The sequence below is a fragment of the Cryptomeria japonica genome, chromosome 2, assembly GCF_030272615.1.
Source record: "Cryptomeria japonica chromosome 2, Sugi_1.0, whole genome shotgun sequence".
Lineage (NCBI taxonomy): Eukaryota > Viridiplantae > Streptophyta > Pinopsida > Cupressales > Cupressaceae > Cryptomeria > Cryptomeria japonica.
Window position 1 is genome coordinate 460,048,808 of NC_081406.1, and position 16,040 is coordinate 460,064,847.

The 16,040-nt window shown below is 35.6% G+C and overlaps 1 protein-coding gene and 1 pseudogene across 1 annotated transcript; both read left to right on the plus strand.

Annotated features, from left to right (window-relative positions):
• Window positions 1–201: 201 nt before the first annotated feature.
• On the plus strand, window positions 202–780 carry LOC131862713 (uncharacterized). The gene has a single exon (XM_059215082.1). The coding sequence runs from the start codon at window positions 202–204 to the stop codon at window positions 778–780; it is 579 nt and encodes a 192-aa protein (XP_059071065.1).
• A 684-nt stretch (window positions 781–1,464) lies between these two features.
• On the plus strand, window positions 1,465–13,981 carry LOC131054536 (ATPase family AAA domain-containing protein At1g05910-like; annotated as a pseudogene).
• The last annotated feature ends 2,059 nt before the right edge of the window (window positions 13,982–16,040 follow it).

Consider the following 16,040-nt stretch of genomic DNA (forward strand, 5'->3'; position numbering starts at 1 on the left):
ATTTAGTTTTCCATAAATAACAAAATATTAGCCAATAAAATTAAATAATTTTCAAATGGTAGATAAAAATCGCTAATACACTATAAGGGGCAGAAGAAGCAATAAACAAAAGAGAGAGGATAGAGCCAAAGAGAAGGGTATTATTGGTGTGCTGGATTACATAAAGAAAACCAACGGAGGAGGAGTCTCCCTTGGAAATCAATGAAAATAACAACATGGAATGTCAGGGGTCTATCAGCCCCTGACAAAAAATGCTTGGTCAAGAGGGCTTTTCAAACAATTTCAGGAGACATCATCATGTTGGAAGAGACCAAGCTCAATGAAGAAAAAGCTTTCTTTTTCAAATCTTTAAGTAGGATGTGGGATAGTGTCTTTCAAGAGGCAAAAGGCTCCATGGCTGGACTGGCGACTCTATGGAATCTAGATAAAGTGGCAGTAGAATTGATTACTAAGCAAGATAATTGGATGCACTGTAAAGCAAGAACATTGCAGGAAGATTTGGAATTCTCCCTAATCAATGTTTATGGACCGACAAAGACAGAGGAAAAGAAAAGGGTTTGGAAAGAAATTACAGATCAGATCAGAATGTTCGATTCGGAGAAAACAATTGTAGCAGGAGATTTTAATGCAATCCTCAACAATGATGAAAAATGTGGAGGTTTAAGAATGAATACCCGAGTGATGGAAGATTTCAGAGATTTTGTAGAAAATAATAACCTTTTTGATGTTGTTCCTAAAACTGGAAATTTCACTTGGACCAATAGGAGGGCAAACTTTTGAAGAATTTCTTAGAGATTGGACAGAATATTTGTTGGTTCATTTTGGATAAGAGGTAGTTTTGATCTGGAATAAAAAATCCAGCCCATAACACTTTCAGACCAATACCCAGTTCAGTTAACTTGCACAATTTACCATTGATGAAGGTGAAAGGCAACTTCAAGTTCTTACGCATGTGGTGGAGAGATTCAAACTTTGAAGAAAACATGGAAAAATGGTGGAAAGAATGTAAAGATATTAAAGGCTTCCTTCAAAATATCTTTCCTGAAAAAATCAGAGTGGAAGAGGAACTAAATAGGATTAATAATCTGGTGATAGAGAAGGGGATGACGAATGAAGCATTCCATGAAGAGAATTCCCTTAAAGCGGAACTGGGAGAAATACTCCTGAGAGAAGAAATGTATTGGAGGGACAAATCCAGGGAATTATGTCTTAACAACAAAAAAACAAAGAAGAAGAAAGAGTCGTTGTCTTAACAACAAAAAAACAAAGAAGAAGAAAGAGTCACTATCTGTAGATCATTGTCTGCAGCTGCTTTGTTTTGTATGAGCTATGGATGGAAAAGCGTCAACCTCCCCTTCGCCCACAAAATGCAGTGGAGAGTCAAAGAAACAAAAACAGAAGGAGAAGAAGAATTTGCAAAAGAGAGCCCTGCGCAGGAGGCAGAATCTCCACCATAGCCTGTAGATGTATCATGACAAGCATAAGAATGAGCATAGTCCGAAGCTCAAGAAAAGGTGCCTTGTATTGGCATCCCGCCTCGCCAAAATGTTGCAGCCCATACCTAATCTACGCAATGTGGCTTATTTAAGTGTAAGTCAATCTCTTACAATGCGTCTTTGTTTTTATTGCGGCTGGAAAATCCAACAAGTGACGTGCAGAGAAATAATTGGTTGTGTTCCTGAGATGGTGTTTCACTCCTTGTGTGCAATGTTTTAGTTTGCCCCAGTTTGCCACCATATTTCTCCTTGTATTTTTATTGTATGCGAAAATGCACGCAATTTAGAATGAAAAAACTTTCTTTTGCCCGAGGATGTTTCCTTGTGTCATAAGCCTTTTTGTATTTGTATGGGTTCATGATTTATCATTCTTATGTATTTGCAACTCAGATTTAGATGATGTTCTAGTGTATGCGTAAACCCCTTCTATTTTATTTTCCCCCTCTTTCACAAGGATGTATAATTCTTGTTGTATCCAATCTTATGTATTTGCAACTTAGATTTAGATGATGTTTTAGTGTATGCGAAAGCCCCTTCTATTTTTTTTTTCCCCTCTTTCAAGAGGATGTATAATTCTGGCTCTATCCAATTTTCAATTCACTTGGGTTTATCACCAATGACCTAAACCCACAAGAATTGAACACTTTCCTTTTGGTGATTGCTCCAACTTATATGCTACAGTTCTGTTGATGGTTTTAATTTTTGCAATGGCTTAGGTTTTGTTATGTAATATAACTGAGGTCTTATTTATAAATTTGGAGTGGGTAGGGTTTTATAGTTCAAAGCAATATAAGGTAAATCGCAAAAACAAATCATCTAGTGGAATGCTTGCATGAGTGTACTCTCATACATCAAAATGGTATCTTGTTTGGTGATTATCTTAAAAAACTGATATCTTGTTTGGTGGTGATCTAGTATAGGAGTTGTCCTCCTAATTTTCTTTTTAGATGTCTATGAAGTTATCTGATTGTCCATGAACTTGAAGTTTGGAAGATATATAACATTTTTTCAGCTTTACATAGGGTAGAATAATCCCCTGCTCCAGGGGCATTTGTTGTTATATTCTTAAGTCGTAACAGCTTCAGTTGATATCATAGTTAATGAACATTTATTATAAAGACATGTCCATAACAATGTAGTGTTTGTAGCCAAATGAAGAAATAAATCATATAAGTGTAAACCAAATTCTTCGTTAATGGTGGACATTATTATAATTTCTTGGATTATATTTCATGCCTGTGTGCACTTCATGTCTTATGGTACTTATGTATACTTGCTTCATGCCTTAAGTGAATTTATGTGTATACTTCATGTGTACACTTCATGCTTTACATGTATTCATGCCCTTATGTGTATATTCTATGTTTTGCATGGATACTTCTTGCCTTATGTAATTAATTTGTATAATTTGTACTTTACACCTTACGTGTATTCGTGTGTATGACTCATGCCTTATGTATTCATCTGTATGCTTCATACTTGATGTATTGGATTCATTCATAAAGTGTTTCTGTACACCTTTCTCATGTATGCTTCTGCCTCTATGTGTATTGCCACCCATGTGTTCATCCATGGATGTGCTTTGTATCTTATGCAATTGTTTCATGTACTTTCAGCATGAATTCTTTTTGTTTTGAATGGATGCCCCTTATCTTACATGTTTCAACGTGATTGAATATGCTTAGTTATTCCATGAGTATGCTTTATGAGTACTTATAAAAAGGGTGATTGTTTTAAATCACCTGGGCCCTTCTTTTTGCAAACATGGGTTTCATACTCCTAATAACATGGAAAGGACAACATAGGGATTACTAAAACATGACGATACTATGAAAATCTATAGGATGGAAGAATGTGTAAGAGTAATATAGGAAGGAAGAATGTGTAAGAGTACAATTGCTCAAACCATGAGGTGATAATATAAGAACTTGATGAGTATAGAGATTTTGCCCATAAATCATCATAAGAGGAGAAAGGAAACATGTTGAGAATGCAGTCAGACAAAGATAATATTAGCCATGTTCAATTTATTCGTGTTATATTTAATACAAATCTACCACCTAAGTTTACCAATACATCAATATCCAATCATAACAATCTATATGGTTACAGACAGTATGACACGAAGGAGTAATACCAGACTTAATTAATTGAGATCTTATTCATTACCCACCTCTATTTGGTAACTATGATGTTAGTGACATTCACGCTGCCCACTGAAATTTATCATTGACTAAACATTTTCTAATATTAATACATACTCTTAATGGATGTTAAGATTAAGCCAAGTTATTATTATTAACTTTTCCTATTGTCATCTAGATCAAACATCTTGCACATTCACTAATTAATACAACCTCTACATTTTGGGAAATTTATCCCTCTAATTGGGGATTCAGACATATTCATCCAAAAAATTATAAATCAATTAATTTAGAGATATCTCATATGTGTATTCCTCTCATGAACAGTATGTAATGATAGAGTAAAATCATCATTTGTGGTTTCCTTACAATAACTCCTGCAATCAGAAGTGATACTCAAAAATAGTATTTATCATTTCGCAAACTGCTTATCACAAATTGTTATGTTCAAAATTTGTACCAAGCGTGACTGAACATAATCATCTTCCATGGTATCAAACCCCTTTCCAAATGTTATAGCATTTTATCATCTCTCGAGAAATGGTGTTAGGCTACAACTACCATACAAAACAACAATATTCAGTGAACAAATTTCTAAGGGCCCCATTCTATAAGGCATAGGCAGCATGATAATCTCACAATTAAGGTCATTTTTCAAATCATCATATTGCCAACCTAACCAGTTTTTGCAAACACAATTGGATGGCCTTGATCCTTTCCCCTAGAAGAGAGTGGGCTTGTCTTAAGTTAAATCATGCAAATTTCCCACTATTGGTTATAACTCACACTCAGGGTAAAAGCATATATGCCTTAATTCAAACCTACAATATGTAGTAATATCAGAGTAGAGTCATCTTGAGCACTACCATTGTGATCACCCTAATTTGAAATTGCTTGAGGACAAGCAATTTGGGGAAGGGAAGACTGTCATGTCCCCACATTTATAGTAGAAATAATTAATATAGTTTTTGCAATATCAAATTATATGTTAAAAACATATCAAAATTATATTATATCACATTAACATTAAAATAATATTATATATTATCAATTTACATTTTATATTGAATGATGTTATTATATTAACAATAAAAAATATTATATTATCAATTTACATTTTTTATTGAATTATTTTATTATATTAACAATACACATTATATTATAATGGTGCTTTGTATTAAAACTTATATTATTTCTGTTAACGAATTAACCCCTCTATTTACCAAGGCCCGATAACCATTCTTTAAAGGGTGGTTTAAATAGTTCCAAATTGGGTTTTATATGAAGTGATGCTCTTCTTGAAAAGAGCCGTCAGAAATAGAGGGACATCAACTCTTCAAAAAGGGGGGTGCTGCCTATTAGGAGACCATCGTGGCTCTTCACCACATGGGGAGGTAGGATAAATACCCCCCTATGCAAATGGGAATAGGAAGAATACAGGAGGGGAACAAGAAAGTCAGATCTGCCAGCAAGGATAGAGAAATGTACAGAAACTGCCAGCAAGGATAATAAAAGAGAAGAGGGCCTATAATGGAATATAATAGCTGATATTATATATATAAAATTTTATATGGTCTTAATTAAATTAATGGAATTAATATGATATAAAGTTTAGAAGAAAATAATGTATAATTATTAAAATAGCATTAAAATGTTTATACATGAGAACACTATTAGAAATAAGACACACACATATATATCTGTTAATTAATTCAGAAGGAATAAGACAATCAAATTAAGTTTGTATAAGTTGCTATAATACTATACCATGCTAATAACATAAAATACAACAATAACAATTAATGAATAATTCTGATTTAAAGTAATACTAACAGAAATAACTGTTAACAATCTGATATAAGACACTAAGGAAATATAATATGATGAAGTATATTAACTATGTCAAGTACAAATTAATTATCATAATTAGTTCAACTAAATGACAAATATGACTTCATTGGAATATAACAAAAGGTTCATTGTAAATGAGGGACTCTCTTAAGTATGCCACTCCATATGGATGCCTAACACCTACCACATGGAGCCAAGAGGGGTGAAGCATCTTCTCTTGGGCTTAAGAGAGAAGGCGGTTGTGATGAGGGGGAACAGCGATAGAACACCTCGCTGGGTACACCACTCCATGATGGATGCCTAACCCTGCCATATGGAGCCAAGGGGGATATGGTATTCTGCCCTTGGGCCTAGGAGGGATGGTTTCTAGGACACCCTATCCAACTAATGGACTAAAGGAATTGATTAGTAACTGACTTACAAACTAACTTTATATAATAATCTGATCTCATTTAGGAAATATAATAATATGATTATATCCTGAGTTACCGGGGTCGGCCCCCTAGACCCTTGGTACTGGTCCAGTACGGTCCTGGTTCGGGGTTTGGGTTTGGTTTGCCTGTGGTTCGGACAAGGTTTGTGGTTCATAGGCTTGGTTCGAACTAGGGCGAACCCAAGACGACCCAGGGTCGAACCTAAGAGGACCCAAGACGAACCCAGGGGTCTGATAATCCAAAAATGGATTTTTTTTTTTGCCAAATTTTTTTTTTTGAAATCCACCACATAAAAAATTAAAATGACCCTATGTCTCAAGCCACACACCTATACATCTTACAACCGAGAGAGAAGCACAAGTCTTTACAAAAGAACAAGTCAGAAATCACAATTCTCATTAGGGAGAATGCACCTTGATTAGAATTTTGACTTCTTTGGCCTTGTTCTTGACATCTTAAAAAAGCAGAAAATTGATGCATGCCATGGAGTTCCATGTGGGTTTGAAGGTTGTAATTTGGTGTTGGTAGTGGGGGAACAACCGCTCGACCCTGCCCTCTACAACGACAGGGAGCGCACCCTGGGCGCTGCCCCGGGACCCTACAAGGGGCACTGCATATATATATATATATATATAATATATATTACATGTTTTTGTACTAACGAACCCAAACCCCTTTTCAAAATTTTGCCGTACCGACGTACCAATTTCTTCGAACCCGAACCAGTGCCTGAACCCGAACCGGTAACTTAGATTATATCCCACAATTATAATTCTAACAGCCATTAGTATAGAAAATTTGATATCATTTATTATAGTTCATTTTTCAGTTTAAGTTTTATTTCATATATGTTCTCTAATTTTGTTGCAGGAAAACAGTATACAAAGGTACACCTATAAAACACAATTACCTATTTATAGATTTGGCCAAATTTAGATTAACTTAAAGTGTAACTAATTAGGGGATATTAAAGTGGTATCAGAGCATGATTCTGCCAGCCTGTTGGACAAAATAACTACTCAGTTAGGACTAATTCTTCCAGTCTCTTCTCAAATAAATAAAAAATTGAATTGGTTAGGCCAACATTGCATTCTTATGAGTGTGCCTTTAACTGCTTCGTGTCTTACGTCTTTCTTATGTGTTTTGAGCATGCCTACTCCATGGGTGTTTTATATGTACATGTTCCTCATGTATACCTTGTGCTTGCACCATGTCTATCATGTGTCTAGCATATGTGTTTTATATCTTATGTGTATTTGTGTTACTTCATGAATGAGATGTTTTCAGATGTCTATTCCATGAATACCTCTCTCTTGTATGCTTCATGATCGATGTGTCTTTAGCATGTCCACTCCACAAGTACCTTTCTCATATATGCTTGTACCTTTTGTGTATTTATGTATTACTTCATGGTTTACATGTGATTCATGTCTTGCATGTATTCATATGTATGGTTCATGCTTTACATAGCTCATTCATGCCTTGCGTGCATTACTTCATGCCTTGCATATAGTCATGTATGTTGCTTCTTGGCTTACATGTATCCATTATTTCATGCCTGTGTGCACTTCATGTCTTATGGTACTTATGTATACTTTCTTCATGCCTTAAGTGAATTCATGTGTATAATTCATGCATACACTTCATGCTTTACATGTATTCATGCCTTATGTGTATATTCTATGTTTTGCATGGACGATTCTTGCCTTACGTAATTCATTTGTATACTTTGTACTTTACACCTTACATGTATTCGTGTGTATGACTCATGCCTTATGTATTCATCCGTATGCTTCATACTTGATGTATTCGATTCATTCATAAAGTGTTTCTGTATACCTTTCTCATCTATGCTTCCGCCTCTATGTGTATTGCATCCCATGTGTTCATCCATTGATGTGCTTTGTATCTTATGCAATTGTTTCATGTACTTTCAGCATGAATTCTTTTTGTTTTGAATGAATGCCCGTTACCTTACATGTTTCAAGGTGATTGAATATGCTTAGTTATTCCATGAGTATGCTTTATGAGTACTTATAAATGGGGTGATTGTTTTAAATCACCTGGGCCCTTCTTTTTGCAAACATGGGTTTCATACTCCTAATAACATGGGAAGGACAACATAGGGATTACTGAAACATGACGATACTATGAAAATCTATAGGATGGAAGAATGTGTAAGAGTACAATTGCTCAAACCATGAGGTGATAATATAAGAACTTGATGAGTAAAGAGATTTTGCCCATAAATCATCATAAGAGGAGAAAGGAAACATGTTGAGAATGCAGTCAGACAAAGATAATATTAGCCATGTTCAATTTATTCGTGATATATTTAATACCAATCTACCACCTAGGTTTACCAATACGTCAATATCCAATCATAACAATCTATATGGTTACAGACTGTACGACATGAAGGAGTGATACCAGACTTAATTAATTGAGATCTTATTCATTACCCACCTCTATTTGGTAACGATGATGTCAGTGACATTCACGCTGCCCACTGAAATTTCTCATTGACTAAACATTTTCCAATATTAATACATACTCTTTATGGATGTTAAGATTAGGCCAAGTTATTATTATTACCTTCTCATGTTGTCATCTAGATCAAACATCTTGCACATTCACTAATTAATACAACCTCTACATTTTTGGAAATTTATCCCTCTAATTGGGGATTCAGACATATTCATCCAGAAAATTATAAATCAATAAATTTAGACATATCTCATATATGTATTCCTATCATGAATAGTATGTAATGATAGAGTAAAATCATCATTTGTGGTTTCCTTACAATAACTCCTGCAATCAGAAGTGATACTCAACAATAGTATTTATCATTTCACAAACTGCTTATCACAAATTGTTATGTTCAAAATTTGTACCAAGCCTGACTGAACATAATCATCTACCACGATATCAAACCCCTTTACAAATGTTATAGCATTTTATCATCTCTCGAGCAATGGTGTTAGGCTAAAACTACCATACAAAACAACAATATTCAGTGAACAAATTTCTAAGGGCCCCATTCTATAAGGCATAGTTAGCATGATAATCTCACAATTGAGGTGTTAGGCTACAACTACCATACTAAAGCTCTATAATTTGTTTATGTAAGTTTTAAACTGAGTCTATTTTCTTCTTTGTTTCAGTATGCTAGTGTTCTTCAGCATTTTACTTGGCAGAGATGAATATTTATGCTGATTTAAATAATAAATCATTTTTACTTTGAAAATTTTCTTCGCTTCTCATTGATCTGTGCTTTTTGAGTCATGGATACTTGAGACTTTTGTTTATTACAATACATCCATCATTCTATGCTTTTTTATATAGATCATTGTGGATTTCTCATTTATCTTGTAAAATCCTCTAAATTATTTTGATTTCTTTTCTCAGGTGCATAAAACTATTGGTCCTTCGAATCAGACAGAGAGCATGAACGTGCAGGTAACCGATAGAGTTCTTAGCTACTCTTTCCAAGAAAATTGTACTCGTTACGTTGTCAAATATGTAGGCATCTTTCATGATTAAATTTGTATGCTGAAGTTGCTTATACTGGCAGTCACATACGTCCACTCCACCTCATTCTACAAGAAACAAGACAAATTCTGTCAATTTAGAGGATTATGAAATAGATAACATAGACACAGAGGATGCAGATCTGATGGTAGGATTTTCTCCAATCTCCATTATTTCTGGTTTTTGTGAAGATATAACTTCTCTTGCCCAATACTTTGTTGCATAATATTATAAGTTTGGGTATCAATGTCTGCAAAGACAAACATATCGGCTAGCTACTATTAAAATTGAGAATAACCCTAGCCAGGATGAGCAGTCTAGTCCAATGCAAGAGAAGAGGACAAGAGATACTATATCTTTGCCACAGCGAGAAGGACTTCGGCCTCAAAAGTCAACCATCCGACATTCTTCTCAAGATTCTGAAGACCAGGAATGCACAGAGGAGGAAGATGATAGAAATAAAGGGGAGGCTGGGGCTGAAGGAGAGGAAGATGAAGTTGAGGAAGAGGGTGAGGAGGGTAAAGAACAAGAAGGAAGGAGATGGTATGCTCTCTGAAATCGCACTGAGGCGAGGAGGTTTTCTCTTGAAAAAGAAGAAAAGCAATGACTGCAGTTTCCACCACATAAAGTACTGCATAAAGGAATGGGAATAAAAAATGCATGTGATGCAAGACGAGGTGGCTCAAGGGCGGAAAGACATCGTTGTGCACAAAGAGTTGATGATTCAGATGATTCTCTTCTTGTGGATGAGATGGATCAGGGTCCTATTGGTTCATCATCATGGATGCATGTGGGAAATACAAACTTTGGTCAGCAATGGGTTTGTGGCAGACTTGACATGCATAATGCAACTGCATGGGGTTTGAAAGTTGCAGCATCTCGATGGGGACACCAAGGTGATACGTTTGGTTATGGAGGTGTAGGTCACAACCTACTGAGCCTAGTTCAAAAGGTGGAGCTGACATTCAACCCTTGCAGGTTGATGAAATAGTGAGTTTTGATGATATTGGAGGGCTTTCTGACCACATTGATGCATTGAAAGAAATGGTTTTTTTCCCTCTTCTCTATCCTGATTTCTTTGCAAATTATCACATCTGTCCTCTAGGGGGAGTCTTATTGTGTGGTCCTCCGGGAACTAGAAAAAGGTTGATTGCAAGGGCTTTAGCATGTGCAGCTTCCAAGGTGGGACAAAAAGTAAACTTTTACATGTGAAAGGGAGCTGATGTGCTCAGCAAGTGGGTTGGGGAAGCTAAGTGGTAGCTGAAATTACTATTTGAAGAAGCACAAAGGAACCAACCATCCATAATATTTTTTGATGAAATAGATGGTCTTGCCCTAGTGAGGTCTAGTAAACAAGAACAAATTCACAATTCTATTGTATCTACGCTTCTTGCTCTAATGGATGGTCTAGACTCTAGAGGTCAGGTAGTGCTTATTGGAGCAATAAACATGATTGATGCTATTGATGGAGCTCTTCGCCGGCCTGGTTGGTTTGATCGTGAATTTGTATTTTCCTTACCCAATTGTAAAGCACGAGCTGAGATATTAAAGATCCACACAAGAAAGTGGAAGAATCCTTTATCAGAGGAATTAAGAATGGAATTAGCAGCAGCTTGTATGGGGTATTGTGGTGTTGATTTAAAATCTTTGTGCACAGAAGCTACAATTAATGCTTTTCATGAGAAATATCCTCAAATATAAACTAGTGATGATAAGTTTGTCATAGATTTGGATTCTGTGAAAGTAGAGAACCATGATTTCTTGGAAGCTATGTCTACTATTACTCCTACTGCCCATAGAGGTGCAACAGTACAGTCAAGGCCATTGTCCCCAGTAATAGCTCCATTCTTACAAGGACATCTAAAAATAATCAGTGATTATATTTCTGACATCTTCTATGTAGTGGCCAACGGTGATAAAAAAGATTCGCTGAATGACAGTTCTCGCCATCTTGCCAAGTTACTTGGATTTCCTATGGTTCTTCCATTCCATTTGTTTATAGACCAAGACTTCTACTTTGTGGGAAGGAGGGTGCTGGCTTGGTATGGTTAGAAATTGCTTTCATAGATGTTTACACATCTATAACATGAGTCTTTTTTTTAAAACTTTTGAATTGGCTAGCTTCTAATCTAGCTACATTTCTGAATGATGCTATATTTCTACTTTTCTTGCTAGGATCACATTGGCCCTGCAGTTTTACACGAATTAGAGAGGTTCCCTGTGCATTGTCTTGGGCTTCCATCACTTTTGTCCGACCCAAATGCACGGACCCCTAAGGAAGCACTAGTACACATTGTGGGAGAAGCAAGGAGGACTACTCCTTCTATCTTGTATCTACCTCAACTTCAACTTTGGTGGGAGACGGTGTGTATATCATTACATTAGTACACTTATACTTTTAAAGCTCTACGCCTTTGGGATTTCCTATGATATATTTGAAATCTCTTTGTTTTTATTGCTAGAGCTTCCTAAAATGACTATATATCTAATTTTGTTTGTTTCACTGAGCTTCATAGGCCCATGATCAGCTAAGAGCTGTTCTACTATCTATACTGGAAGAATTGCCATCAGACCTTCCTTTATTACTTCTTGCAACCTCCTCTGTACCCTCTGATGAATTGGATGGAGAAGCTGCATCCTTATTTGGTCGTCGCTATATGTATGTATCAAGGACATCATTGTCTTAGTTTTTGTATTTTTTCTGCTTAGTTTGTTCAAGATTATGCTAAGGCATGTGAATCCTTTTCTGTATAGCATTGAGTACCAGCTACCTCGTTAGCTTCTGACTCTGTATAAATTGAATTTGTCATTGAATTGAGTGTACATGAACTCGATGGTATCTGGTACACCTTGAATGCATTGCAAATTTTATTTTGGTTTAGTATAATAGAAGGTAAAATCCTGAATGGATTACATTCTTTTGCTTTATGTGCAATTACCAAGTAGAAAAACCAAGCTCAGATGATAGGTGTAGATTCATCTCGCAACTGGTTGATGTTGTTCTTACTATCCCTGATCAACAAGTAGTAATTACTCCTAAAAAGAATGTTTCTAATCCTGAACTTCCAAAGGTACCAAAAGCAGCAAGAGGACCAAGTGAAACTGAGCTATGTGCCAAGGTAGAAGTAGAGGAGCATGCTATTCGACGACTCCAAATGTGTTTTCGGGATGTCTGCAGCAGGTTTTGTAGTGATGCATCAATCATTATTTGATTCATTTGTTGAGGATGTGTTTACCAAGTGAAAATTAATTTTGAGTGCTTATATGTATCCACATACAATGTGCAGACTTCTATATGAAAAACGGTTCAGTGTCTTCCATTACCCTGTCATGGATGAAGACGCTCCTGACTATTATGCAATAGTTCAAAATCCAATGGATATCACTACTTTACTGCAGCGAGTAGATAATTGGCGTTACTTGACATGCTCAGCATTCCTGCAAGATGTGGAACTAATTCCAGCCAATGCAAAAGTAAGCATGATTGGACATGCCTATGATCCTATCAGCTTTATGGGGTTGAACAAAAATTTGTTTTCCATTCATTCCTGATAATAACTATCATTAGTTTTGCATAACAGGCATATAATGGTGATGACTAAAATGGAGCTCGAATTGTCAGCAGAGCATATGCACTAAGGGATGCGGTATGGTTAAATATGCTAATAATAGAGACATACAGTAATCGAAGTTCAAATGTTTTATGTCAAGTAGTAAGCATTTATTGTTCACTTTGCTAATCCTTGTCTTACGCATAATCAGATTCTTGGAATGCTTTCCCAAATGGATCCTGCACTAGTTGCCTTTTGTGATAAAATTGCTGCTCAGGGTGGGCCAACTCGTTTGTCAGAGGATTCAACTACAAATTTTCCTTCGAATCCTGTTGCTCAACCAGTTCATATTACAAGAGCAAGTGAATGCTTACGCAACGTCAGCCTGATATGAATGTATCTCAAAGTTGTGAGGTCTTGAAGCGCTCAAAGCAGAATAGTGATCCTGATCAAGGTGGAATTATGCTTTGCACCATGCCACTTGTAATCCTTTTTTATTTTTGATATTTAGAATTAGAAGCACAATTGTATTTTAATTCTCAGAATGTGTTTTTTCTACAGGTAAAGTTGTGGCTAGGGACTCTGATCCATTTGCTGAGGACAGATCACAACCCATGGAGATTGATACTCCTGGGCAGAATACTCTAAAAACAAAATGCCTTCATGGTAGTGTGACAAATGAGGCATTTAAAGGTGTGCAGCAATGTGAGGCAAATAATCAAGAAGAAATAATGAATCAACCGGAACGCAAATCCTCTTCCAAAGTGCCAATAAGAAATCACTTGACAGAACAGATTGAATCAATAGAAGATAATTTTGTGAAATGTACCGAAGGTTATGGAATCTCAGAACTTGAAAGACTTTATGCTCTAATTTGTTGAAGGGTGATATCCTTAGCAGATGCGAACAAACCTACAATTATTAAATTCTTGAAGGACTTCTCATCTGATGAAATTAATTTTCATAGATAGTTTTGTAACCGAATGTCCTATAAAGTGTTTTTGGGGCTCTAATTTGTCAAGGGGTGATATCATTGAAAGATGTGGACAAAACTATGATTTTTAAATCTTTGAAGGACTTCTCATCCGATGAAAGAAATTTTTAAAGAGAGTTTTGTAACGGAATGTCCTATGAACTGCTATGTTACCAGAAACGCGACGGGAGAACTTCGTTTCGTGTTTTCCCCGTCGCGAACGGCGGTTTCCAAACTGCTGTCTCACAGTCAGAAATTTAAAGCAGTGAATTTTGCAGTGAAGACCTTAATCCTACTACAGGGGAAATAAGAGAAGATATCATTAATACTGTGATATATGCACAGGAAATCTTGGTAATACATAGGTTTCAGTGAGAATATGCTCACTTTGTAAACATATTTCCTCGTGATATTGTTCTCTTTCAGGTCGAATAAATTGATTTTTTGTTATTGTCTCCATGTGTGCATTGCTTTCAAATTGATATGTCAAGGACATTGATATTGGTCTTCTTAGTCTTTCTGAGTTGCATTTTCCATTTACTGTCTTCATTCAAGGAATGGATTAATCTGGTCTAAATGGAATATAGAGTAATGTATGTTCATCTTTGGATTTCTCGGAAGAATTGCAGAAAGTGTCTATTGGTGGGAGTGTTTCTATAATGTAATAATACAAAGGCGCCCCTTGGATGTGAATTTGTAGTGTCATGATGAGTCTCGGCATGGTTTGGTATTTGACTTTGTTGCCCAGATGAAGCACTGATCTGAGTAGTTATTTGTTCAAAGGTCTAAGCATTCATTGGAATTCAAAGATGAATCATTTGAACACTTTATTTTCAGTTATGTTCTTTGCTTTGTTAGCTTAGGATTCTTCATGTTCTTTGATTTAAGAAGTGAGATAGTCAAGAACACTATCAGTTTGAGAAAATCTTGCATATTATTTTATATCTGCTTGTTGTTGCTGAATAATATATCATTTTTGATAAGGGATACCTTTAGGTCTAGCAGAGCCTAAAGAGCAAAAGGTGTCAACCTTTGGGTTGAGTTTTGTTCATTGGCCAAACTAACATTTAAAATCAAGAATAAGTAATCGCAAAGCTTTAGGTTTTAATGGGTGCAATTTTGGAAAAAAACGTCAGCACACTCGACTTGTGACTACACAAGACTAATGGTTGTGTAAGCAACTAGGCATTCTACTACTATTTTATTAAGATGAGAGTAATAATATTAAAAATCAAAGCTGTGAAAAATTTAAGATCTTTTTGAAATGCTGCATGTTTGATGTTTGTGGTTTGTGATTTGAACTGCTTGATTAAAAAAACTCTGTTTAATTCCTTTAGTACATCTTTAATTAGTGAACATTGACCAGCCAAAAAAAATAGATTGGTTCAATGGTGGATAAATGAATCGCACCATTTAGATATACTTCATCAACCTAATATGGTCCTAACCACCTTGTTTGCATCTTGATCTTATGATCCTTATATTGTGAGTCATAAAGGAGAGTCCATTCACCCTTTTGCAACATTTTTGTCTTGATAAAGAGGTCTTTCCACTTAATTTAATATTTTTTCACTATCTCAATACGATGGAAGGTTTCTCTTAAGATAAAATCAAGAGCATTAAGTTGCATCATTCTCTTTTTTTGGGCTGCTAATAAGTCCATAATGAATTAAAGTTTTTACCTTAATGTATTGTGTTCAAACTCAATTGGAAGGAAATATTTTATCCCATAAACTATTTCATATGGTGTAAACAAGTTGTAGTCTTAGTAACAATCTATCAAAGAAATTGGCCTATGCCATATTTAAGTACCTTAGTAACAAACTATAAAAGCCTCTTTGATATAAAATATCACCAAGGATAGTGAAGTATGGTGTACATTGGAGGAAAGTTTTGTGTTATTTATGTGAAAGGTTAGGTGGTGAAGTTTGACCATGGTGGTAAGCGTAAATATCATGATACTAGGGTGAATAAGGACCAATAAATTGTCATATAAGTTCAAAATTAGGGACATTGTGTGGGTATTAATAATTTCTCAACAAGAACTTAGAATGTCG

What these genes read in the sequence shown, in the direction of transcription:
- LOC131862713 (XM_059215082.1), top strand. Translation starts at nt 202, where the DNA reads ATGAAAATAACAACATGGAATGTCAGGGGTCTATCAGCCCCTGACAAA.